The 26701-nt window shown below is 49.6% G+C and overlaps 1 protein-coding gene across 14 annotated transcripts in view; it reads right to left on the minus strand.

Moving 5' to 3' along the window:
- Window positions 1-26701, minus strand: part of CRACR2A (calcium release activated channel regulator 2A) — a 130130-nt gene that overhangs the window by 46991 nt on the left and 56438 nt on the right. For all 14 annotated transcript variants that reach the window (XR_011439948.1, XR_011439947.1, XR_011439946.1 and 11 more), the window contains 4 exons: window positions 19809-19920; window positions 18476-18659; window positions 14560-14706; window positions 529-619 (listed from right to left, as the gene is read on the minus strand). Coding sequence is in view for 10 of the 14 variants with exons in the window: in XM_070270889.1 (XP_070126990.1) it covers window positions 529-619; window positions 14560-14706; window positions 18476-18659; window positions 19809-19920 (534 nt within the window). In the remaining 4 variants the exon portion in view is untranslated. The remainder of the gene's footprint in view (window positions 1-528; window positions 620-14559; window positions 14707-18475; window positions 18660-19808; window positions 19921-26701) is intronic.

The following is a 26701-nucleotide window of genomic DNA, read 5'->3' on the forward strand; positions in this document are numbered from 1 at the left end:
TGGGAAAGCACAGACTCTAAGGCTGGTTCTCCTGGGGAGCTGCTGGGCATGGAGGGGAAGGGGCTGGGGCATCTGGGTGGGCCTGCCATATGCTCTAGGGGCCAGCCAACGTCAGACCCAGTCTTCAGGCTGCTCTAACCGGTAAGCAGGCACCTTCTTCCTTTCATTCATTCCTTTGTTCATCTGTTCATTCATTGATTCATTCAACAAGCCTTTGTTGAGTGCCCACTATGTTCCAGGCCTGGTCGAAGTGCAGAGGACACCTTCGTAAGTGGAAGATAAAAATCCCTGCGGTCGTGGAGCTTACACATTAGCAGGAGGAGACAGGCCACAATCAACAAAATACACAAGTGGATTATAGGCCATGTTTGAAGGCGACAAATGCCTTGAAAAAAATAAGTACAGCAGAGACAGAAGGAATCAGTAGTGCCGTGGGCGGGGGCGCTGCAGTCCCAAATTGAGGGAGGCAGTCAGAGGAGGAGGGACTTCAACCTGCCCCTCACAGCCAGCCCCGGGCCAGACCCTTACTTTCAGGAGAAACTGCTCCTTCTCACTCTTGATTTGTTGTTCCATCTCCTCGTAGAGATGCTGGATTTCTTCATCATAAGCAGCAATTTTCCTGCAGAAGTAGCAAAAGGAGAGTCTGATGAGGTCTACGCTAGATTCCTTTATCCTGGGCTTGGGCATCAGAACCCCATCTGGAGCCGTGGGTTGGGGGGGTGACAGCGTGGCTCAGGTCGGTCAAACCTGCAGGATCAGTTCCTGAGGATGAGCTGACCCAACAAGACCTATTCTGGCTGCTGGTCCTTTCCAGGTGGCCTCTCCTCCACCCTCCCAGCCATCTCTACCAGACGATCCACACGTTCCTTGGTGAAGCTTCCCTGGCTCTGTTTTCCTTTTCTCTGCTTTATTGCAACACCAAGCCCCTGGCCTCTGCTAGACTCACGCTCCCTCCTGCCTGCTGGTCCCCATGCTTGTGGCCAGCATAAAGCTGCGTGTGTGCGCTGCTTTCCTGTTTAGTTTCTTGGCTTATCTCGTTCCCACTTTGCACGCTTTCCCTCTACCTGGTCTCATCAGCACTGTCTGAACTGCACTATCAGAGGCCTCTCCTGACATTGTGAGCTTAGGTTTGTGGGATCCACATTTCTCATAAGATCTAGAAGATCTTAAAAGATTCCATGATGACGACCACCGCCACCACCACCCCCTACAAAGGAAAGGGGCCACACTGTCCAGTGTTAGTGCCGTCTCAGGCACAGGGCCACAGGCAGACAGTATGAGAAGGGTGAGGCTGGATAAAGGCTGGCGGTGATAACGAGATGTCCTCATCCCCTCCCTCAGCATCCTCTCTGAAGAGCCCCACAGGACAGGAAGTAAGTACCGGCGCACTCTGCTCCTACACAGAGATGAAGACAAAGGTGGCTATGGGGACAAGGTTTGCAGGTCATCCCTGGGGTTGTTCCTCCTTCTCTCCCAGTAATAGATCCTCCTTTGAATACTCCCCCCAGTTCAAACGGGAAGGGTCGGGTACTAGCATTTGCGCTGAGACTGGGAATTATCACACCAACGCGTTCACATTCCCAGGGGATTGCATTCTCATACCTCCCCTCTGACCTGCGCTGAAAGACCCTCTCAGCCCCTCACTCCCTGCCCTCCCTCTCTGTTAAGGGAGCTCCAGGGTCCAGTGAACGGGCTGACGTCATGGCTCTCGAGCTCTGTTTTGAAAATGTAACACACACACGTACTGCAAATTTTGGCACTTGTCATTCTAAACCCAAACAGCGGCAAGCCCCCTCTGCCCTTTATTGAAGCAGGACTTTAATAATTGAGGAAATAGCCCTGGTTTTCAGTTCTAAGAGGTACTGGAGAGATTTCTGAACAAAACATCAAGGATGGGAATCTACTTATTCTCCTGAGCCTTCTGTCATTTTAACCCCTACCTGCCCATGTTCCTATGTCCACTTGGAACTCCGATCCAGTGCGAGGCCTTCCCTGCTGCCTGGGGCTGCACCCCGGCCCCTTGCTGCCCCTCCTCCTTTGCTCCCTGTTGGGGAAACATTTACACCACATGCACAGACTGAGCAAGGACTAAGGAGCCATTTTGACTGGCGCCCTTCTAGTTCTACAAAAACCACAAAGCTGACCCAGACAAAGGAACTAGTGTGGATCTCCAGGGCCAAGGTCACTCCTGTCACAGCACCAGCCTATGAGTTCCCTTTCTGGGTCATACTCCCCAAGACCAGAAACCTGACTTTGAGCAAGTACAGCGGTGTTCCCAGAGTGTGCTCAGCAAAAGGTGACAGCTCTCCAAGACTTCCATGAGCTGGAGGCCTGTGTTTATCAATGTGTTTGGCTTCCCAGGTGTGACAGATGCCCTTTTGGCTAAGAGTAAGAAATCTCTTCTTGGTAAATGACAGATGTTTTGGATTGTTACTGTTGTACTGAGCTAACCCATAATAATTATAGGAAAATCTTGGAGAGAAACAAGGAGCAAAGGCACCGGCTATTGAATAGGGACACCTCAGGGGCAGATATAAACAGAGTTTCAAGGAAATTTCAGAAAGCAAGATGTTTTTCTCTTAGTCCCTGGAATTATCTTCCTGTGCTTGAAGAAATTCAGATACTAGAGGGCAAATGGTATCAAGGAAAACTTTGGACAGTGATTCCAGTTATATAAATACTGAAGAACTAATAAAGTAAGATGAGAGAAACTTAAAAATGGATTTGGCTCTAACGCAATATTAATTACAGTCATTCATATGAGCTGTTTACCATTTACGCCTAATAACCAAGCAGGGCATTAATTCTATACTATCATTACATATGTTAACTTTGCTCTACGTTTTATTTGATTGAATTAATAAACTATATTTTTCATACTCACATGTGAGTGTGCTAATCAAAGTAAGTAATTTTGCAAATTGCTAAAAAAAAAAAACAAATAGAGGGAAGGCAGATATGGCTTCTGAATAGTGCCCACTCCCAGGCCTCACTCACACAGGCTGGGTCCACCGCAAAGAAGCCCTGGGACTCCACACGGGCATCTGTGATCCTGGGCCCAACCAGACTCACTCACGGAACCAAGCCTTTGGAAGTGCTTTTGAAGAAAGCTGGGCTCCTGGGAGACTGCCCAGGTGAATGATTTGAGAGGATGAGCCCAGAGGGACTGACTGACTCATGACCAGCCTAGGTCAGAACACACGAGTCCCCAAAACAGGGAGCAGTAAGATGCTGTTCACACCATTCCCAACATTAACTCAGCTCAGGGATCAGAAGACCAGGGTTCTCATCCTAGAACCAGCTTGTTTCCTCTATATGACCTTGGGTAAGTGCTGTGACCTCCTGACACCCCAGGGTGGTCCCTGCCCTATGTTCCTCCCAGCACTGTCATGATGAACAAACAAGTGAGAGCGTATGAAAAGCATCTGGAACCGCAAAGCCCTAAATAAATGTAAGGGATTATTTTTTATAATAATTCTTATCATGGGCCGCAGAGGGCAAGGGCCACATTCCTCAAGAGAAGGAGGGGCTCGGTGTTGAGGATAAAAGGGTTGCAGGGTTTGGAAAGGGTCAGAGGCAATCAGGAAGATGAAGAACAGAAGCTTAGTCAAAAAAACTCAGACCAATCCATTAGGGACGCAGGCTGTGTGAACAGGAGCTGCAGAGCCAAAAGCCCGTGTCTGCAGGGAGCTCCGCAGTGGCTGTGAGAGCAACGATGGCGAGAGAACTCTCAAAAGATCTGCGCATATGGTGTGGTGGCGTTCCAGCCGGGCACACCATATTCTGCCATCAAAGGAAAGAGGCAACCAATTATGTTTGCTTATTATATACATCTTTGTTGCCACAATTTCTAAAAGGACTGCTATCACCTGATGCACACAGACATAGACTCTGAAGTCTTCTCTGTGAGAATTTCCCCATCTTCTCCAACCCTCACTGACCCCCTTCTCTGAACGCTTAGGACACCATATGTCTTTATTTGAACACTTACTTTTAAAGTCCTGAACAACTGTTTCATTTGGGTTTATGCTGTCACAACTAGGCTACGAACACTCAGACATTTATGTCACCCACAGGGCCTCTGCTTAAAATGTTAATAATGAAAATCCGTAAGAAATCAATTTAAGACTTTGGATACCAAACTCAGAAGCCCGTGGATCATATCAGGGGAATACCAGATTCCAGGGAAATGGAAGAATTTCAGGGATGGAATGTTCGTCTGATCCAACCGCCTATTTTTCCAGCGTTAAAATCTTTGCCACAACATCCCCACCAAGTATTTACCCAAACTAGGTCAGAACACCCACAGTGAATGACGGGGAACTTGCTGGATCTCTAAGCAGTTCTTTCATCTTTGGAATATTGTGGCTCACAGAAATATGTCTTTTTATGACCTTATCCCTCCTCTGCATGAAAACCCTTCAAATATTTAAAAACAGCATTGGACTTCAAGGAGCAGTCTTGGGTCCAGGCCATGCCTCTCCACTTCCTCCACCCACGTCTCCCGTGGATTTTTTTTTCATAAGTCCTTTCACCATTTCCTTTCCTCTTCTCGGAATGGGCTCTAATTTAGCCTTCTCAAGCCATGGAGCCCAAAACTGAATGCCCACTGTGCGAAGTCTGATCGGTGCAGATTAGAGCTGGACTGCTGCCTCTCTTGTTCTAGATGCTGCATATCTGTTCACGCAGCCTAAGTTCACATTAACTTCTCTTGGCAGCCACATCATCCTTGATGAATGCTGAATCCATTTGTCAACTAAAATCTCTAAACTTTATGGCTATGAGATTGTTTTTGTTTTAAAGATGGTGGTACTGAATCATAGCTCTCCTATCTTGTGCTTCTGCCATTTACCTTTTGGATTATGGCGAGATCTCAAATGTAATTCTGTTAGATTTCATGTTTGTTAGATTCAGTCTGTCTTTCCAGCCTGTCACTATCTTAATGGATCCAAATTAGTTGTTCAGTGTACTCAGTGACTTTCCAAGCTTTGTTGATATTTCCCATTTTCAATCACAATGTAAGGTAAATAATCTATAATGTTGGTTCTGATGATTTAATTTATCTGAGAATTATTAGAAGAGTGTTTTTAAAAATATGCAAAGAATTAGTTTTTAGTTTATTATATGAAGAGAATATACTGGTAAGGTATTTACTTTTTGCACTCAATTAGCCTTTCCACTGTAACCAAAAACATTATTAACTTTTGCATAACTTCTATGAGAAGAATGTGTATTCTATTGCAGTGCACACAGCTCTACATTTGTCTCTTAAATTAAGCTTGCTGGTTGATGGTTTCAAATACTTTATATACTTAATATACTTTTTGCCTAATATGTCAAATCTAAGATAAGTTTATTAAAGTCTTCTAAAAATCTTCTAAAGTATTGTTTTTAATCAAATTTTCTTTGGTTTTTGGAAAGTTCCTGCATTATGTATCTTGCTGCTATGTTGTTTGGTGCATAAAGGTTTATATCTGTTGAATCTTCTCTATGGATGGAATTTTTTATTACTACAAAATATTCCCCCTTATCTCCCTTTATTTATGCCATTGAAAAAAAATGTTGAACAAGACAAGTGCAACAAGCTAAAGAGAGCTCTCTGAGCTATTAACTAATAACACGTGGGCATATATTCAATCTATCTTCTATTAGCCATTCTCAAAAGAACTCTGTGCCCTGGGCAGTGTTTATTTAATTATTTCATTCTCTGCTATCTGTGCCTCGTCATTTTAAGCTACAGAGGGAGGACAAGACAGAGAGAGGTAGATAAAAGAGAAGGGAGGGCAGGAAACACGAGTTTTCAGTAAGACAGAGGGATGAATGTGTGAAGGAGCCAGCTAGAATAAGCAATAGTCATGGGCACTCATATTTAGCCTCTCCTTCCTTCTCTTTCACTATAATGGCTGGATAGTTCCTCTAGCATATTCCAGGGTAGTCTAGGTCAAAACCCTCCTGCTGACAGCTATGGTTGGCTCAGAGTTCATTAGACCCGGAGTTAGAAGACCTTGGTTCAAATACTGATTCTGACATTTACAAGCTTTCTGGCCTCGGACAAGTCACATTACCTCATGGAGCTGAGGTTTTCGGTATCTAGAAAATCGGATGGTAGTACCTACTTTAGAAAGAAGTTGTGAGGATTAAACAAGATAACGCATGTGGAAGTGTCTAGCACAGGTAGCAGATAGACTGCATTTAACAAATTCTAATTCAATGAGTTATCTGATTCTCCAGAGGTCTGTGGACCCCATTTTGAGAGCTGTTGCTCTGTAATTCCTTCAGATTTCAGCAAGTAGAAACTGAAGGGGAGGGGCCGGCCCCGTGGCCGAGTGGTTAAGTTCACGTGCTCTGCTTCGGCGGCTCAGGGTTTCGCTGGTTTGGACCTAGCACTGCTCATCAGGCCATGCTGAGGTGGCGTCCCACACAGCAGAACTACAGCTAGGATCTACACACATACATACATACGTACATACATACATACATACATACATACATACACAGGCTCTACAGCTAGAATATACAACTATTTGGGGAGAAGAAGAAAGAAAAAAAGAAACCGAAGGGGAATCATGCAGCAGCTTGGCGTATGTGGTATGAAGTTGTGGGCAGGAATGGGGACGCATTAGGGAACAGAGTGGCATGGGGAAGGACACAACCTGGGTGGCTCAGTGGAGAAGACTAAATGTGGAAAGAGAGATCTGCAACATCACCGCCAACATTAAAAAGCATTGACTAGCCCTTCGTAAAGCTATACTCCGGGTAAAATAATGCAGACTTATGGAAAGGTCTCTGCTCACCAGGAATTTAGCAACTATGAAGATCAAGTCCAATGCTAAAGTGGCATGGAGGAAAGGAACAGGCAGAAGAAGCCTCACGCCTTGAAGTAGACCCCATCCCACCTGGGCTCTGGCTGACAGTAACTCTGTGACCGCAGAGCCCTGACCAGAGGGAAGTGGGGGAAGCTGTCTGCTCTGGTCAGCGGAGGATGGTACAGTTCTCAGGGAGAAAGTTAAGAAAGGTTGAGTACAGAAAAGGGAGATTTCCAACAGTGGGGAGAAGGAGCAACAATTTTATACCAAAGATGCCATAAGGGCAGTGATGGATCTGAAAGAATAAGCCCTTTTGAAAGCCAGGATGAAAAGCCCAGGTCCAACTTAGAGGATGAAATGTCACCCAGGGTGTCTGACTGTGGCAGATGCCCCCTCTCTAAAGGGTGACAATAAGTATGTGTGTGTGTGTGTGTATGTGTGTGTGTGTGTGCACATGCACATGCGTATGTGGTATTGGGCTACTGGAGATCTAAGGATGAGATATGTGGGAAGGAATAAGGCTTAGGTTATGAGAGGCCGTTACAGATAATTTTCAGGGAACTGGAAGGTGAGATGTAGTTAGCAATAACTTACCCTGCCAGCCTCCCACAGGGACTGTGACAATTAATTAACCTTCATAAAGTGCTGTGCACACTGAGAGTTAAGGTACCACACTGGAGCAAAGCATCAATACGCAATACCGCTGGGGTCCACCTAACGACACACAGGCCAAGGCCTTCCTGCTATACAATATTGCTCGGTCAAAATATAATTTCCTGCTCCCTCTCTCTTTTGCCTTCACTTAGGAACAGAATCTGTTCAATTTTCAGAGAGTTTCAGAAAGTCATCTGGTCCGCCCTCTAGGTTCTAGGCAGGGGTGTGCTGAAATCATTCCTGAAAAAAAGCAGCTTCTTCTTTCCCTGAATGAAGGTGCAGTCATGACCTTGGACAGAACAAATGGCATTTCTCTACATTTTAGACAAACGTCAGAAGCTTGAACTCGAGGCAGAGCTTCAGGAATGGCCACTGGCCTAGGAGAGTGTAAGCGTTCCGATTTCACACGTTTCTGGGTGGGTGGGCAGCGGTCTGAGCAATGTTGCCTGGGTTGAAAAGTCTGGTGAAAGGCAGATGCTAAGAGAGCAAGAGTCCCCGTTCCCATCATAGATTGTGAGCTTAAAAAGCTCGTGTATTCCCAATGCCTTTGTTCTGCATGTGAAGAAACGAGGGTCAAAGCACTGAAGTGACCAGTCAGTGGTCACCCAGATGACCTGGGTCAGAGCAGAGGGAGAACCAGGCTCGACTCCCAGGCCCGTGTTCTGTCCACAACACGGCACTGTCTTCCCAAGCATCCTAAGTTTTAAAACTGACAACTCCACACGTTTGCGTTTAGGATTGTCAATGATCCAAATTCCATCTGGAGTCTGTCAGTTATGGAGGGAACACGAACTGGAGCAAGGAAGGGGCTGACGGCACTGCCAGGGCCGGAGAGGGCCAAGATCTTGGGAGGGGCCTGACTGCCTTTCCCATGTCTGCCCCAGTCCGCCCCCCACGCACTGATCTCAGAGTGAAGACCCTGGACCACAAAAGTCTCCATGAGTCTGCTATTTCCCAGAGAAGAAAATGGAAGCACGTTCAGCCTCAGCCAGCCTTGAGGCTGAGACGAGAATCGTGCGTGAGGCATTCAGACTCACCACTGCCCCCTGCCACCTTCTTCGGGCAGCTGCAGCAAGAGAAGCCCTTACCAGAAAAATCCTGTTTAGGGTTTTCTTGTTTCCCCAACATCAGTCTCTCTCAGTCCCTTGAATTGTCTATCTGTCTCTGTCTCTGTCTGTCTGTCTGTCTGTCTGGCTGGCTGGCTGGCTCTCTCTCTCTCTCTCTCACACACACACACACACACAATTAGAGTAGAGCTGAATGAAAGGAAAAAATAAGAGTGTGTAGAAAATTCTGCAACGGCTGTGAAATCGCCAATTGGATTTTCAAGATGGATGGTTTCTCCCTAATTAGATTCTGCTGCCTTGTATAAACCAACTTTGCAGCTTTATCCCATTCTATAAAGCAAACCGTTTTTCATTAGTCAGGTTTACAAAGCACGCCCGTGGTGTACACAGAGCACAAACAGTCCTCACCTTCCAATCTACTCCCAGGGCAATGTTGACAATGCGCTTCTGCCTCAGATAATAATATACCAATAAAAACAGGTGCCCGATTAAGGCACAGCCTCATCACCTGGAGCCCTCATGGAGAACTTCTAATCTTCTCTCTAGGAACAGGACTAAAATTACAGACTGGAAGGGTGCCCTGGGGTGTACCTTTTGCAGGCTGATACATTTTGGAAGAACAGGCTAGAGCAGCATTTCTCATAGTATGGTCTGCGGCCTGCCTGCATCAGAACCACCTGGGCTGTGTGCTAAGATGCACATTCCTGGGACCCACCCCAGGACACACCGATTCAGACTCTCTGGGGGAGGGACCTAGGAATCTACCTTTTAATCAAGATTGTCTGGGAATTCTGGAGGAAGCTAACATTCGAGAACCACGCAGCTAAAGCCCTTCACAGGTGGAACGTAAGGGCCATCTGTCATATATATGATGCTTTATTTGCTGCCCTGCCTGGGGGGACCAGGTCAAGGAAATGATGACCCCCCCACACATCACAGACACCTCTTCTCAGGCTTGTGTCACGGTACCGGCATCATAGTTGGGGCTGCCTGTCAGGCTGTAGGACACATCCCCTCCTGGTCTGGACGCTCTCTCAGAACCCAGGGAAATCAACCTAGACAGAAAGCGCCCGCAGGGTGGCTGGGCAGGGGCTGCAATTTAGGGGCCCCTGTGCTCTCAGGAAACTGCCTGAGGCCTAACTCAGCTGGACAAGGAAAGCCTGTGCAGATGAGGAGCTGATTCCAACGAGGGTGTGGGGAGTATTGCTAAGCTTGTCAAGGCCAAGTGTGGCCTACTGATGATACGAAACACACAGCCTGGGTGGTGTTCCCAGGCTGCTGAGCTGCAGACGACTGAGCAGAGCCCATGGCCGGCCTTTGATCTAAAAAGCACTTCTCTTCAAAGAGCCCCAAGCACTCCCTAGATACAGCTTAATTCTTCCTTACCCCCAGCCTCCCCAGGGGCAAATCTTGATAAGAAACCCAACCAGGTCAACTTATCCAACAGATTCCAACTCAGGTTAAAACTCAGAATCCTCAGAATGTTTCATAAATGCAGACTTCGAGCCCCCACCCGAGACCAAATGAATTGGGTCCTCCTGGGGTGGGCCCTCGGCATCCCCTAGTGATCACCATGAAAGATCCGAATCTCCTGCTGCCTCCAGACAGCATCCTTCTACATCTGGAGAGCTCAAGCTTTTGTCCCAGAGAAAGGTAACTGGGAAGAACGCTTCCTGTGGCAAAGGAACTTCTCATTCTGATGGCCGGAAGTTCTTCCTCAGGTCAAACTCTCTCTCTCATGCAAAAAGGTGAAGTGCTCTGAGCTTCTGCACGGTGGACACAGGGGAGAGTGGTCAGTGGTACTCCACGCCCCACTCCCCGGAAAGCAGTGGAGGCACAGAGGGAGCACACCTCACCCTGGAAGTTCAGCAGAGGACCTGGGCTTCGGCCCAAGGGTCCCGCATTTGACCGTGGCCTCTACCTTGCCCCACGGGGCTAAGGCTGCTTCCCAGTGGACACACAACGGAGTCAAACGCTGTATCCAGGATTCTGACTCAGATCTCAGGTTTCCTCAACCTCCCCCCCAAAAGACGAGGGGGTGGGAGATGGGATGCTCCCAGATTGCCTCTTTCCCCTATCCTCAATATGGAGGTTACAAAAAAACCCATGTCAGTGAGGTAAGGAGGGCCCCAGTTATTTCTGACGATGCCCCAGAGGTTGGTCTCCTGACATCAGCCACCAAGGGCTTTCCCCATGCACTCAACCCAGCTGCATCCTCCTCCGTCCCAGAAGGGAGGGGAAGCTGGAGAGGCTGCGGGGGCCGACCTGTTGCACTCACTGCAGCAACACGACCCCTGAGGGGCACGGCCCAGCCAGGGGAGCTGGGGCAGGAGGTCCACATTCTGCCTGACCTGGTTGAGGCCAGACCCCCCTACTCCCGTCCCCTGCCCCTAAAACAGCCCGTTTTCTCTGGACCCCACGGGAGAAAGAAACAAAGGGAGGGTTTAGAAGATGAGGAGGACGAAGAGGCCACTGCTGCCAACGGCAACGCTGTCTGTTGCAACAGCACGAGAATCTTCTGGGTGGCTGTGTGGTAGAATCTTTATGGGTATGACCTCTGCTTCACCAGTGTGATCATAAACTCCTCGAAGATGGGAACTCTGTGTTCTGTGTTCCTACCTCAGAGCCTGGCACAGAGTAAGCGCTCGTTAAACGTGAGCCACCAGTACCAGGTGGACTATATTCCGTGGTGCCTGGCCCTGCTGGACACACAGCAGCAATGACTTGACCTCTCGTCGCCATCTCTGGGACGGATGCTCATTTTCCAGATGGAGCTGAATCGTTGTTCCCTGGACTGGAAGGCGAGCTTGCAGAGGAGGCTGGGAGTTCCCAGGCCTCCCCGACTCCAGCCCCCATCAGGCCATTCCCCGGAGCGGTCCTTCTCCTCCCCTCTAACGCTGGCTCTGCACCCCCACAGACAAGCCCAAACCTCCAAACTCATCTCCTAGAAGACGCCCCAGAAACACTTACCCTCACCCAGAGTCATGTGTAAAGAATCCTACTTAGATATTCTCTACCTCATTGGGGTTTCCAGTTTCTAGTTTGACTTCTGAGCTGCAAAGGCCCTCATAGACCATCTGGTCCATTCATAACCCAGAAGCAGGATGTGACCAACATTTTTTTTTAATTTAATAGAAGAGAATAGAATAAGAGACTCTAACAGAAATGATCAGAGTATGTCACATGTAGTAAGCATGAGCACTTTTGTTGCAACTTTTGTTTCAGTTACACACATATAAGTGTATGGGAGTTGCAAAGTCAAACGCATTTCTTCTGGTAAAGAGTCACACAAAAAGTTTGAAAACACCGATCCCATTCTCTCATGTTGCCAGTTAGGAAACTGATGCACAGAGAGGTAAAGCAAGTTGCTGGAGGTCACACAGCTGGTCAGTGGCAGTGCCTGGGTAAGAACTCAGGTTTCTCCTGTCCCCTATTTCAGTGCTCTGCTCACCACAGCCTGCAGTTCTCTGGTTCTGCGCTCAGAGAACACCCCTGGAATGGGACTGGCCGGAGAGCTCAGTGAATCGCTAATCCCACCAGAGCTCCCCAGCCAGGAGTGGGCCTTCATCAGCTGACCCCAGGGAAGGTGTAGCTGGCAGGGATATCGACAGAGGACGGGCACAGACGGCTGAGACATTTGGCTGAGCCAGTTGTGCACATGCAGCCAAGAGTGACCTTGACTACCATCTCAAGCACGTTGAGAGCAATCATTAAATTAGGGTAAAAGCATGAATGGAGGCCACTGTAAGACGGATGTGAGGGTTCCGAGGCTCTGCAGCAAGTTAGGAGCACTGGCCTCTCCGCAGGAGCACAGGCAGCAGGGCAGCGTCCTGCAGATAAGAAGCCAGGCCACGAGCCCACTCATCACTCCCATTCAGACCGCAATTACCCTCGCCCTCCTTAGAGAACAAGGGCACCATCTCTCTGGGGGCCACTCGACTCTCTCTGGGGCTCCTCAGGGTAATCAATGCCGGAGTCAGAGGGGAGTGGGGGTGCAGGGAGGGTTGGAAATGAATCCAGCCCCCTCATTTCACAGGTGGGAAAGCTGAGGCTCAGAGAGACCAGAGACACGAGCGAGGTCACAGAGCTAGCTGGTTGGAGAGCTGCACATGAATCAAACCCACAGCTCCTGATTCCCAGGCCCCACTTCTCAAATCTACACACAAAGCCCCTGCCCCTCTGATGAAAATGCAGATGCAGTAGGGCGGGGCGAGGCCTGAGATTCTGCATTCCTAAGACGTTTCAGATGATGGTGATGCTGCTGGTCCATGGACCACCCTTTGAATACCAAGACTACAACATGCTGTCCGGAAGGATAAAGGGTTCTTAAACTTCACCTCTGATTATATCAAGGCTCAAACTCTACTTCAGTCAGGCAAAGCCTCTAAGACTGATAAACATACCTATTTAAAATAATAATTATTATTATTTTAACCTTCATTGAATCCTTATGTGCCAGCCTTGTTCCAAATACTTACACGTATTACCACGTTTTAATCCTCAAAACTCTATGAGATGGATACTAGTATCGTCTTCATCTTACAGATAAGGAAACTGAGACTCAGCAAGGTTAAGCAACTTGGCCTAAGTCACACAGCCAGTAAGTGGCAGAGCCAAGACTCAAACTCAGACCTGTCTGACTCACGACTTAATCAGCTAAAGCCTATACGGAAGTACAGCCTCAACCCCTTCTTCCTCTGAGCCTTGGGGGCCTCTCCCCAGAACACTCCTACCATTCCTCTAGCCCAGCTGTGTTCCCTCCAGCACCAGTTGGCCGCAGCTTTCTCATAACTCAGGGTCCTAAAGGTCCTTTTTTCCAGACCTGTGTATCCCCAATGGACCTCGACCAGTTACTGTTAGAGTAGATGTGGGGCAGGCACACGACGCACAGGAGCTCAGGGCAAGGTGGAGATATTCGATCTACACAGTAAGACACAAGGTGATCTCCTTAAATCAGGGGCTTGCGTGCTCTCTCTAAGGCCGTGTCAGCACAGACTCTGGCACACTGCCCCCGGAGGTGCTGCTGGGCACCAGGAAGCGTGCTGGGCAGCGTGCGCTCCGAGGCGCAGGCCCGTGGAACGGCGCAGCCGTGAACTGTGAGGATTCCTAAGGCACAGGTGCGAATGTCCAGGCGGGGACCAGACAGCGTGGCAGGGGCACGGGGCAGGACCACTTCGGCCTGCTTCCAAGCTCTACCCAAACTGGGCCCCGGGGTCGGTGGCACTTTCAGGATTGCGACCTGTCTTTAGTCATACATGCGAGCTCACTGCTGTAACATATGCTCGATGGCTGTGGACAAGCACAGCACCCCCGTGGCACACCCGTTCCCCCCAGTGGATGGCCATCTACCAGGCTGCCCCCCACTCCCCACGTTTGCGGCACACAGGCTGGTTCCAGTTCGTTCCTAAGCAGCCTCTTCAGGTGTTGGTGTTCAACTGACCTGGACCTGTCTCCTCTAGGCAAAGGAGGAGTCCTAGAAATCACTCATTACCCGCAGAGGCCATGGGGACAAAGAGGTTAACAGGAGAGACGTGAGACCATGATGAGAGAGAGTCGTCAGCAGGGGGCAAACTCAGTGGGACTGAAGGCCAGGCCTGGGTTGGAGGGTAGGTCCAGCATGCTGGGGCCCTACTGCCCAGACGCAGGTAGCATGGTCTTCCAACTGGTCTCAGGGGCCAGACTACCTCCCTCTGAATCCCGGCTCTGCCACTTACAAGCCGTGTATTCTGGGGCACGTTACTAACCTTTTAGGGCCTCGACTTCCTCATCTGTAAAATGAGGATAATAAGGAATAGTCCAAATGAGCTAGTGCCTAGAAAGTATGTAGAATAGTGGCTAGCATATGGTGAGAGTCTGATAAATGTGAGCGAGGGCTTAAAAATACATATATTATGACAGCCATAAGGCCTGGCCCCCACTCTGGCAGACAGCAGTAAGGAGGCATCACGGAATATAAGATATAAGAGAAAGCAGGCTGAGTGTTTCTGTTTTTCACACATATGTAGAGAGAGAGGCTGAGACTGGGTACCCACTTTCTCAGGGCGCACTCCAGTTCATTCTTCTCCTCATGGGCCTCTTGGAGCTGGGAGAAGATTCTGGTCAGGAAATCCTCGAAGTTGGACAGTAAATGAGGTTCGTCCTTTTTCAGCTGCAGCCAGAGTTGCTTGACATCGCTCTCACTGCAAGAGAACGGGGTATTAATGCGGGAGTGTGGAAACGAGGCTTTATGGGAAACACAGAGGTTCCCAGATGTGAAACCGACGGCCAGAAACAACATCATCGTCATCGTGACAAGGATGCCAGTGGCTCACGTTGAGTGCTGGCTGTACGCCAGGTGCTTTATGCATATAGCTCCTCGCAGTAACCTAGGAGGCAGGCGCTGTGATGACTCCCATTCACAAATGAGGAAACAGACGAAGAGAGGTGAAGGGAGCTGTCTCAGATCACTCAGCCGGGAAATGATGAGCCAGGAGTCAACTTTGGGGCTGTCTGGCTCCTATGTTGGCCTCCTTAACCGCCGCGCTTGACTGCTTCTGCTCTCCTGTCTTTCTTGACGGGTTGGTGGTGCTGAGCAGGCAGAGCCACATGCTGGAAACATCTCAGAATGCCAGGAAGAAGAGAGGGGGATGGGAGGCATGTGGCGACAAATGCTGTGGAGCTAAGGGAGAGAGCTTGTCGCCCCAGGAAGGACAGTCCTCACGGCTGAGAGGTAAAGACGTGCTATCTGATGGATGGCAGAAGCAACTGTCACCGCGGGGAATGGAAGAGAATATGCAGCACCCCACTGGAGCCTGGTAGCACCAGGAATGACTGACAGGCGAAAGGAAGGGAAGGAGCAGGTCTGAAAGATGTGTGTACACAGATAGAAAGCCAAATAGAAAGTCGAGAGGGACAGAGGCAGGCAGAGAGACAAAGATGCAGAGCGACATGCCTAGAAATCTCCCCCGGCCCAAACCGGTCCCCTGGGCATGTGTGTGCACCGCGCAGCAACAAGACACACAGGGTCATGTGGACCAGCATGGTGAGGAACAGGAGGAGACACATACCACAGACTCTGCTCTCCCTCTCTGGAGCAATTCAACAATCTACAGCCAATGATCAAACTAAGACCAAGAGCAATCTGATTTGCATGCCCTTAAGTTCTAAAACCACTACAATCTGAGGGTAGCTACGACCAGGAACCCACAGGATAAAGAATAAAAGCCTTGTGTAACAAGCACTATATTTGAGAAATTTTCCTCAGAAGTGATATTTGATAGTGCCATGTTAGCAGTGTGCCTGGGGCATAGATATTACATTCTGCTCCCAGCAGAGGAGAGGCCCACTGAGAAATGGACCTACCTCTAGTTAGTTATCTCACCATCTAACCACTCGTCCTCCCTCCTTCCTTTCCTTGCTCCATCCAATCCAAGCATCCACCAACTCATCTAGATCATCCATCCATCCGTCCATCCAACCAACAACTATTTATCATCTGCTGAAAACCTAACACTGAGGTGACACGAGGGAATCTGGAAACAGGAGCACGGCAGCTAAGGAGCCTCTGCTTTCCAGAATGACTTCCATTTTCCCCATACAGAACATGATATGACTGTCCACTTTGTTGTACGGGTACAACAGAGATGGCACAAAGGGTTCCAAGATAGAAGGTCTCAGGGAGATGCCACGATGACCTCCCATCCCTTGGGCAGGGTGCTCCCCTCGTGAAGTAAATGCATTATAAAATCAAGGTCCACCTTGCCAGCCCAGGTCTGTCTGTTCACTGCTGGCCTCCTCCTGGAGCTAACTAGCTAGAGCCTCCAGCGAGATCTGCAGTCCCACCTGACCCTCTTTCAAAGCTCTCGCACCACTTAGTCGTGGCCACATCGCTTCACCCCAGATTTGGAGAAGGGACAAGTCTTTCAACTCTCCATGAAGACAAGCTAAGGCCCACTAAGCTGCCAAGCCACTCAGCCAACTAGACCCCCAAGAACAGCTGGGAGTCCAGCTGCTTAGTCTACCACATCTGGGCTACCGAGGCTACTTCTTGTGGAAGGATATAGGAGTACAGGGCTGGGAGGGATTCTAGAAGGTCAAGCTATCCACCTCCCTGCTTCCAGAATAATACACAAACCATTTTGGTGCATGAAATTATTAAAGACCTCTGAAGTCCTCACAGCCTCCTGTTTCCTTATCTGGGGCCCCACAGTTGTGACATCACCCTCATGCTTCAGCTTAAGCCCACTTCCTTCTTGTTTAACCTCACTGAGGATGGAAATTGCTGGTCACCATCTTCTGCATATCAGTTCTTGTAGGCCACTCTTGAAACCTTCTCCAGAGCCTTCTCTTCTCCAGGATATCTCATGCCAGCTCAGTTCTGCACAGGCCTCTGGCATGGGTCCTCACAGTAACATCTGGGGAGCTCTGATTTAGAGCCCCGCCAGGAGGCTGGCTGCCCCGAAGTGACGGGTCGGAGGAGAGGTGCCTCTCCTTCACTGCAGCGCCTTGGCTAGCCCCCACCGCCCTCTCCTTCCCTTCCTCCAGGGGCAGGCTTCACAGCGTCACTGGCAGTTGGTCCCGGTGCTCTGGCCTCTTGTCCTTGGAGAAGCTGAATCAGGTGTCTGAGTAACGAGCTTCCCACCCACCTGCCCCAAGGCACACTCTGCAGCTCCACGCCTGCACCAGCCCTCCCAGGCCTGCAGCAGAGCTGCTGCCATGGCCCCCGGTGTCACTTCACTTCATGTGCAGGGCCTCCCACAGGGCTCTCTCCTAGGCCTCTGCCTGTCCCCTCCCGGCCTGGCACGGCTTCGGCCAGCTTCTCAAGTCTGACACAGTCTATCAAATTGTCTGCGAAAAAATTCAGAGCTGCAGAGACCTTCTTTGGCCTGATGTCATGTCAGGCTCCTTCCCTCTTGCTACCTCTTTATCATTCTCCACCACAGTCCCTTCTCTGCCCCAGCTCAGGACAACCAGCTCCAACTATCAGGCCAGCCCCACCCCTTGCAAAACTCACAGCCAAGCCAAGACCCACAGACCCCAAGATGAGAAGGCAAAAGGCAACGGGAAAACGGGGCAGACAGCAGCTTAGGTTTCTCAGGCCAGTGTCTGGTTTTATTAGCTACAACGTCTTTTTACTATTTTATTTTAATTTAAATTTACATTATGCTATGTTATGTTTTTTTTATTTTATTTACTTTTTCATTTCATTTATTTTTTATTTTTATTTTATTTTAATGTCTGATTTCATTTCATTTCACTTCACTTTAAATGTCAGGGCTTAGATCCATGCGTCTCTTTATTCCAAAGCACTTTTTGGGAAAAACAAAACAAAACAAAACAGAGGTATTACATTTCATGTGAAGTTCCAGCCATCTAAAATTTCCAGCTGAGCTATTGATTATCCAAGTGGCAGGCTGGTAAAAACTGGTGAATTTCCCACCTCACCTTCCTGAAGAGGTTTGGTGTGGCTCAGGGATACAATGTGCAAAGCGTCCACCCGAAGGGCCTTTGCCAGGAGCACACCATGGTGAGGAGCTGGCATGCACGCAGCCCTGAGACCCAGGGCTGCCTCCAGCAGAGCTGATGGTGATGGGAAGGCTTAGGCAAAACTCACCGAAAAACCCTCAAGGCCTCACCCAGCCCTCTGATGGGTGAGCACACCTGGGAGCAGGGCTGAGGCAAGGGTTGTGTGGATACAGCAGCAGGTGAGGACAGAGCAGGAGAGCAGGGGGATAGGAGTGCTTCCCATGAAAAAATGTAAAAAGCAGACACAGAGCCCTAGACACACAGACAGGCCACTGCAGAGTGCAGGCTGTAGGCGGCGAGTCTCAGGCTGTAGCCAGCGCGTCTCCAGGCAGGCTCAGTGTGGAGCCCGGCAGAGTGTTTAAGGAATGTTAATGGTGGAGGCGGGCAGATGAGGAGGCTGCTCCGAGGCTGGGCTCCATCCCCCAAACCACTGTGGCCACTTACTCTTCCAAAACCTTTTGGGCTCCAAGTTTGTCCATCAGCATCTGGAACTGGGCTTCCTCATCCTCGCCCATGTCATCCAGATCCTCTTCCCCTCTGGACTGATAGACCTTCTCTTCCTGGAGCTGGGCCGCCTGTTCACTTGAATCTTCCTGACTTGGCTTATTCTGGCTGAAGAAGAAGTGGCCTGGAGGATACAGGGCACAAGAATCTAAATTAGGCAATACTCACCCAGGAAAACCTCAGCTTTCCAGGCGCCAGGAATCACTTGAGGTTTTCCTGAAAGAAAAAAAAGGGAAACCCCCTATTGGGGGCAAAGATTCTTGGATACCATGATCCTGACTTTGTGTCTTTCCCACTTCCATGAGATTCTGCCAGAAATGCTAGAACCTGGGGAAGGCAGAATGCATGACAGGTACTATGGCATCTTTGTGGTCCTCAATTCTTTAACTCAAGGCTTAGAACCCATCTCTGTTGATTTCTTCTCTAAACAACACCTTTCCCTCCATCGCACTCCTGCAGCCTGCCTGCCCACATTCCATGCTATGACCTGGTCACCCAGACCACCACTGTCACCGTCCTTTGCACTCACAAGTTACTTAACAGTTTCAGGCGCACTTTCTCCACACTTCTCCTGGCTAGTAACCCAGCAACCTGTCTTATCCTCCCAAGTGAATTCTAAGTCCCTGAAGGTCAGGAAAGGCATCAGAGACTTTTAAGGAAACGATATGGTACCTTATATGAGGCAGATGTATGGTAAAACTTGCCTCTTATCTGACCAGTACCTGTGCTGATCAATATCTGATCAATATCTGATCTGACGGTGTGTCTGGTTTCTTTATCTTGTTCAGGAATCTCAGTTCTCCTTCCTCCTGGCTACCTTGAGAATGAACGGTCTCTTCAAACCCTCCAGAAAGTCCTCTGACAGCTGGAACCCTCAACCTGGGAGACTCAGCTGGACTCAGGTTGAAGTGCGTCATGCAGTCATGCCACTTTGCTGTCCACTGGTATCAAGGCAGAGAATGAGAGGCTGGAGATCTCATCTCAGCTCACCCTTTGATGCCAAGCCTTCCGCCAGAGCTTCCCTGCATTCCCCTTGCCATTCTCAGGGGGCAGGGGACTCGGCAGTGACAGTACGGTGGGCACTGGGAGAGCAGTGGTGTGAGCAGCCAAGGTGGACATGCGAAAAGAGGCCCAAATAGTGCAGAGCCTGGAAGTTCAGGAGGGCAGGAAAGCTTGTGCCACATGGACCCTCAGATCTGTGGGGCAGGGGTGCTCCTCATATAGCTTTAGGTGGACCTATAACCCTGGGGCCCCAGCGTCCATCAGAACTTACTAAATCCAGTGGTGAACTCCTCTGGGGTCAGAAAGCCATTGCCATCAGCATCCAGGGCATCAAACACATCCTCCAGGTCCTCCAGGCTGAGCGGCAACTCCTCACGGAGCCTCTGAAGGCAATCCAGACGACCCTGGTCAACACCCTGCTGATCACGGGGGCTGCCCTGGGCTTCAGGGCTTTCTGCCAAAAATGTCAGGAGCTGGCCCTGTCCTACAAAAGCCAGAAGCAAGCTTCTGAAGACCACTTTTCCACCCTTCTCCTCCTTTGAATAATAGGACATCTACCATTTATGGGGTGCCTACTAATGTGCTAGACAATCTGCCAGGTGATTTATAAATAAATAAATAGATACCTATGTATCTATTTATTGATATATTTATCTACATCTCTCTGTATGTATTTGCATTTAATTCTCATGACAATCCTTTGAGGTGGGCATTATTACCCCCATTTTATAGATGGAGTGTGAAGTTAAATGACCCATCTCAAGGTCACCTAGACAGTAAATGACTGCCAGGAGTCAAATCCAGGTCTGATTCCAAAGCCGGCGCCCTTCACAACTATAAAGGACTGAATACTGTTGCAGGATAACACTTCCACATGTGGTGTTGTCAAATTAAATGAGATAACGAACGTCAAGAGCACGGTTCAGTGCCTGGCACAGAGAACACATTCAATAAAAAGCAGTAGGGAGGCAGAGCGAGAGAGAGATCCACCGACCACCAAGGGCACTTGGGGAGTGTGGCAGAGCCGGGTTTCTCACCTGGTCTTTCTCCCAAGCCCCTTCCTCTGCCGTGCTGCCTCCTCTGTTGCGATGCAGCTGTGGGTCACACTCCCAGAGGTCTTCCCTGATGGAGGCCACTCATGTCCCAGGGCCCGAGCACCACATTTCTAAGTTTCTATGGACATACCTGTCAGTGCTTTACCTCTGGGGGGATGCCGGATAGGCCCCCTGTTCCCTCTGAGTGACCTGTACCTACCACACCAGGCTGTATGCCATTCCTGCTCCCTGCTGGCTCGAGGTGCCAATCCCGCAGGAGTATTTGTGTTTCAAAAGGGAAGTGGACAAGATGGTGTGAGGAGGTCATAAATAAACACTGGCCGTGAGTCCTGGGCTGACTAGGACCACACGAGGATGGAAGGGCAGGGACCAGCTGAAGGGATGAGGAGAAGAGTGGCTGAGCTGTTGATGCGTTCTTCCAGCTTTCTGCCTGACGCGCAGTAGCCCCAGGCCAAGGCCAATTTGCATAGTTGAAGCAAGCGTCCTCTTATACCCTAAAAACGTAAGTCTCCAAAAGAGGACTTCCCAAGGGAGTTCATTATATTCCAGCTGACTTTCCCACTTCCTCCTAGTTACCCAAGGGACAATTGTACAAAATTTCCAGTGTGGAAGTGAGTGACAGCCGAAGACACTGAATACAGGGCCAAAGAAAGGAAGATATGTACCCATCTGAACAATAAAAAAGAGCTGGCAGGTGTGACAGCCCATAACACAACTTGCAAGAACACTTGGCTTGATCCTATGGCAATCTTCTAACTGATAAGCCATAAAGTTTAATTTGGCAAATATGTGCATTAAGGGAAACTATGATGCATTACAAAGCAGGAAGATAGAATGATGTGGAAGCCATTTAGAAGAACTGAATTAAATATGAATGAGCTTTTTAAAAAATGAAGGGGAGTGAGAGTGTGTGCAAAGATTCTAGAAGCGCATCTGCTTAGCATACAGTCGAATCTCTGGTTTACCAACAATCCATAAAGCAGCTGTCTCAGAAGCCACAGTAAGAGAAGGTGCGGTGAGGAGGGAGTCAATCTGGCAAGCAGGAAGTCTATTAGCTCCTTTTGAAAGCAAAGGGATGACACCGGAGGTCGGGTGAAAACCCAGGCTCCTGTCCGACTCAGATTCCAGTCCTGTCCGTGGGAAATCCTGCCTCTCTCCTCACTCTCAGCCTAGGATCGCTGAACCTGCTCTAAAATGTGCTCTCTCACTCTGTGCTGGAGCTAGAAATGGGCTGGAAGGAAACTGCAGAGGTCAGTGGGACCCTCAATTTGCCTTTTACCCAAACCACCCTGGATAAGGACGCCTTTTCTCTTACTAGTGTGAACCGGGAACAGCTAGGTCATACCCGACCTTCGGCACCATTGCTGCATCTAACGCTTCCAACCACAAAGCCTTCCTATTATCTGATTCCAGCCCTTCTTGTCTGCATGTCAAGGTGGTTTCCTCTCTCTGGTGTCAGTGAAGATGGTGAAAGCAGTAGTATATCCTCCAAATCATTCTTACTCTTCACATCTTGGCAAATTAGTACTGAGCGCTCCTTCAGCCTTCTCTGCAGCTGCACCCGCCAGATTCTTTAACCTCTCTTTATTGGCTCTACTTGAAAAATCCTTTAGTCTTAATAACCATAATTACTTCTTATTTATCTTTCTTGTCAGGGTCTGCAGAGCCATGTAAAACCAACTTATTCTGGTCTTGTCCCCTGGGCACCTGGTGCTGTGTACATTTTTAAATAAGTGAGGTAACCAGGGTGGAGAGAGACAAGACTATTTATTCCACTGCGCAGACAGCCTGCGAGGCTCGGAGATTTGCCTGAAGTCACAGCGGAGACCAGAGCTGGAATGAAGAACTGATTTCCCACTCAGGGCTCAGCTATGATCTCACGGTTCCCCAGTGTGTTCACTCTAGAATTTCCTATTCTGCACTGCCATTCCACACCTCCCCACCTCCCCCCAGAATCTCTCTAGCCTCCCAGAGATCTGTTTCTCTTCCTCTCCCCTCTGGAAGAGCAAGCAGGGGAGAAGAGAGATGAGGAAGCAGTCAGCTGGCCCTGTCCATACTGTCCACAGCCCAAGCAGCTCTTTAGAGGAGCTCCTTGGCTCCTTTAAACACTGCCTCCCTCCACCGCCTTCAATAACTCTGAATTCCTTCTTCACTCTCAACATCGCTTCCTCAGGAAGCCTCTGTGGTTATACAGCTCCCCAAACACCTTCTCTCCTTCATACGTCTTATCTCAGCTTGTATTTCACATACCGATAGACGCAATGAGTTGATCGCTGTCTGTTCCCTCAGTGGACTGGGAGACCTGAGAACAGGGACCCCATTCATTTTTACTATTATGTCCCAGGATCTAGCCCAGTGCTGACAACCATCAAGTATTTAGATCCTTGCTAAACGAATGAATGAGTGAATGAGTGACTACGAGTGATGGCAGGGGATCCTGAACTGTCTACGGAGCGCTGGGGGAGACCTCACACACTCCAGATCCTGAACCAGCACTACTGCTGATTCTCAGCAAGGTCTCGTAAACTGGGGGTTTTCCAGGACCTGGAACAGGAAGCAATCCTGTAGCAGCAGTATTGAGGGCCCTGGCTCCCAGAGCCCTGGAAAAACGATGTCTTCTGCTGCACTCCAGCCAGACCCCTCTACCTTCCTGGTCACCAGCCCGGTAATATGCCTCGTGTAGCTTAAAGGGAATGGTTGCACAGCTTCAAACATGTCTACATTTCTCATTACAGAGAAAACTAGGAGAAAGCCATCTTTACAGCCAGAATCATGGTCTCCCTCCTTTCAGGGCTTCCACAGCCTCCGGTTCAGATCTCTGTTCTAGCACCAGCCACTCTCTTCTTGGTGGCCTAGCTCAGCCACACCACACACCTTCAGGACGAGGACACGAGGTCCAGGAGGCAGGATCTACCTTTATCTGGCTTTGTGCCTCGATGTGCTCGGTTCAGGCTGATTGCTTGGTGTAGACTAGGGTTTCCCACCCTTTGCACTGTTGTCTTCTTGGAATGGAGAATTTTCTGCTGGGGGAAGGGGGAGAGGAGCTGTCCTATGCGTTACAGGATATTTAGCAGCATCCCTGGACACTACCTACAAGATGCCAGTAGCACTTCCCTCTCTAGTCGTTTCAATCAAAAACGTCTCTAGACACTATCAAATGTCCTCTAAGAGGCAAAATAGCCTCACTCACGGACACAAACACGAATAGCACCAGCTAGATACCAATGGAAGGGCCCTATCCAGCAGAAATGCCCTTTCTTTATCTCTGAAGGAGGACTGATGACTTGCACTTAAAATTACAGGATGACCATGCAGCCGTTATGGGAAACAGAATTGCGATTCCCTCAAAAAATTAAAAATAGAATTACCATATGATCCAGCAGTTCCACTTCTGGGTATTTACCCAAAAGAATTGAAAGCAGGGCCTTGAAGAGTATTTGTACACCTATGTTTATAGCAGCATTATTCATACTCAAGGGTGTGACAGCAACCCAAGTGTCCATTGACGGATGAATGGATGAACCAGAGTGGTATACAGGTACAATGGAATATTATTCAGCCTTTAAAAAGGAAAGAAATCCTGTCACATGCTGCAACGTGGATGAACCTTGAGGACATTGTGCTTAAGTGAAATAAACCAGTCACAAAAGGACAAACGCTGTATGATTCCACTTATATGAGGTACCTAAAGTAGTCAAATTCATAGAGACAGAAAGAACAGTGGTTGCCTGGGGCTGGAGGGAGGCGGGAGTGGGGAGTTACTGTTTAATGGGTCTAAAGCTTCAGTTTTGCAAGATGAAAAGAGTTCTGGAGATGGATGGTGGTGACGGTGGCACAGCAATGCGATGTGCTGAATACCACCGCACTGGACACTTAAAAATGGTCAAGATGGTAAATTTTATGTTATGTCTATTTTACCATAATTTTTAAAAATTACAGTGTGGAAGACACCAGGACTGGCTAACACAGGGTATGAGCGCCCCCACAGATCAGGGCTGTGGAGGGATTTCCAGGGCGGGGTCTCAAGGCTGAGGGCTCTACATGCATAAGCTTATTTCACTCTCTGCCAGGGCTGAGGGGTAGCTATAAATCATCCACGGATGAGAAGCTGCAGCCCAGAGGGGTTAAGAGACCTACAGAAATGCACACTGCTAGTAAGTTGCAGATTCAGGATTAAAACTTGGTCAATTTACCACAAAAATCCTTAACGTCTTCTTGTTACCCTAAGTCCGGAGTCAGCTAAGCTTTTCTGGGAAGGGCCAAACAGCACATACTTTACGCTTGGCAGGCCCTTGGCTCTTTGTCACCACCGCTCACCTCTGCAGCGCGGTGTAAAAGCTCCCGCGGACAAGATGTGAGTGAGCGCGCGCTGCCTCCAGTAAAACTCTACAGAAACAGGCAGCAGACCAGGTCTGGCAGATCTGCCGACTCCTAAACGATTCTTAGCAGCCCGGCCAAGCCAGGAACCCCAGCAGCGCTGGGAGGAAGGTCCTTGGAATTGGGAGGTAATCATTTCACGCCTCTGGGAATCAGGGAGACAGGATTTCTGAGGCCCTAGGATTCTTCAGAGGGACTTCTGTCCACCCTGCCCTATCCCCCTCTCCCAGCTGAAGGGCCTTCACGCCCTCCCGGCCTGGCCCTCTCTTGTCCATCTTGCCCTCTGAGGCAGGACTGACTTTCCACCAGGGGCCCTGGCCCCACGACTCTGCTTTTCTAGGGGACTGCACCAATCTTTGCTCCAATTCCACCTGGAGGGACCCCAGGGAACCCAGAGAGGTTCCCCGCGGAGGATGGTGTGCAGTCCAAGGGGCCGCGGGTAGGGCTGAGACCTCTCGAACTGCCACCTGCACTGTCTTCGCATGGCTCAGAGTCCACCAGCTGCGTCCCCGGAGCAGAACATCCACACGCAGAGCCTGCGCACGGGGCAGCTTGCACCCCGCCCTCAGGCGGCCACCTCAGGTTCCTCCAGGGACCCCAAAGAGAAACAGCTTCTCCTGGCCCTGCTCCTTTCCTCTGTGGTCCCTGCTCTGTCAGGGTGGGCTGGCTACACACTGTGGGGTTCAGACCACGTGGCAGACTCCCCCGGCTCTCAGACGACAGGAAGTCCCTCTCACTCTGCAAATGGAGACTTGGTAATGAGGGGCGAGAAGGACAAGAGCCCTAGGGGCGGGGCTAACTCTCTCATTCCTTTTCCAAAAGGACAGCAAGCTCCCCATAGTAGAGTTCCAACTCTGCTTCTCCACCTGCCTCCTCCAGCCGCCTAGCTTCTCCCTCCCTCATGGCCCAGAGCCTCCCCTCCCTTGAGAGCCATTCTCTGCTTTAAAGGGCCTCTCCAGGGGCCGAATTAGTGCGTGCATGCACACTTGGAGCTCTGCTCCTTCCAGTTCCCATGCGGCTGTGCTGGGAGCTGAAGGTGAGACAGGTGGTGGAGGCCAGGTCCAAGGAGATGGCCACCAACCAAAAGGAGTGACCATCCCACAAAGCAGCTACGTGTGGGGGCGACAAGCCACAGGCAGATGTTTGTGGGCTGTGACCAGGAGGACCAAGGGACATGTGGGCTCTCCACAGAGAGGCCAGGGTCGACTATGAGAGGGTGACTTTTTCACGTTTCTCCTTCCAGCCTATCCTTCTCCAGACGTGACTGAGGAAGGCAGCAGCGAGACAGTGCTTTAATGGTGTACTCTGTTCTCTCTCGGTAGCACTTTCTTAGTGTGAAGAATTGAAAATGTAAATGTTTCATGGTCCACAGGTACACAGACGCTTCAGAAAACTAAGTAGCTGGAAGAAAAACTTGCCACGGAGGCACAAGTGTCTGCTGAGTGAGCTGTCCCTCCCATTTGCCTCTTGCCTGGGTCAGGAGCCGGGACTGAGGGGGCATGAGCTGAGCTGGTTTCTCTGGGACTTGATGCTCCGGACTTCATTACAAGTCAAACACAAATGACTTCTTTAACGATCTATACTCCACAGTTTAAATTCACCGTGCGTCTTCCTCCCTTCCTTAAAGAGTGGCTCCAAGGACGGTGGACTGGGACAAGGACAGTGAGAGTGCCAAGCTGCACCATGCGTGTGGCCCAGAGTTGACCCTCAATAAATGTGGATTCCCTTTTCT

This window comes from Equus caballus, chromosome 6, assembly GCF_041296265.1.
Source record: "Equus caballus isolate H_3958 breed thoroughbred chromosome 6, TB-T2T, whole genome shotgun sequence".
In the NCBI taxonomy this organism is placed as follows: Eukaryota; Metazoa; Chordata; class Mammalia; order Perissodactyla; family Equidae; genus Equus; species Equus caballus.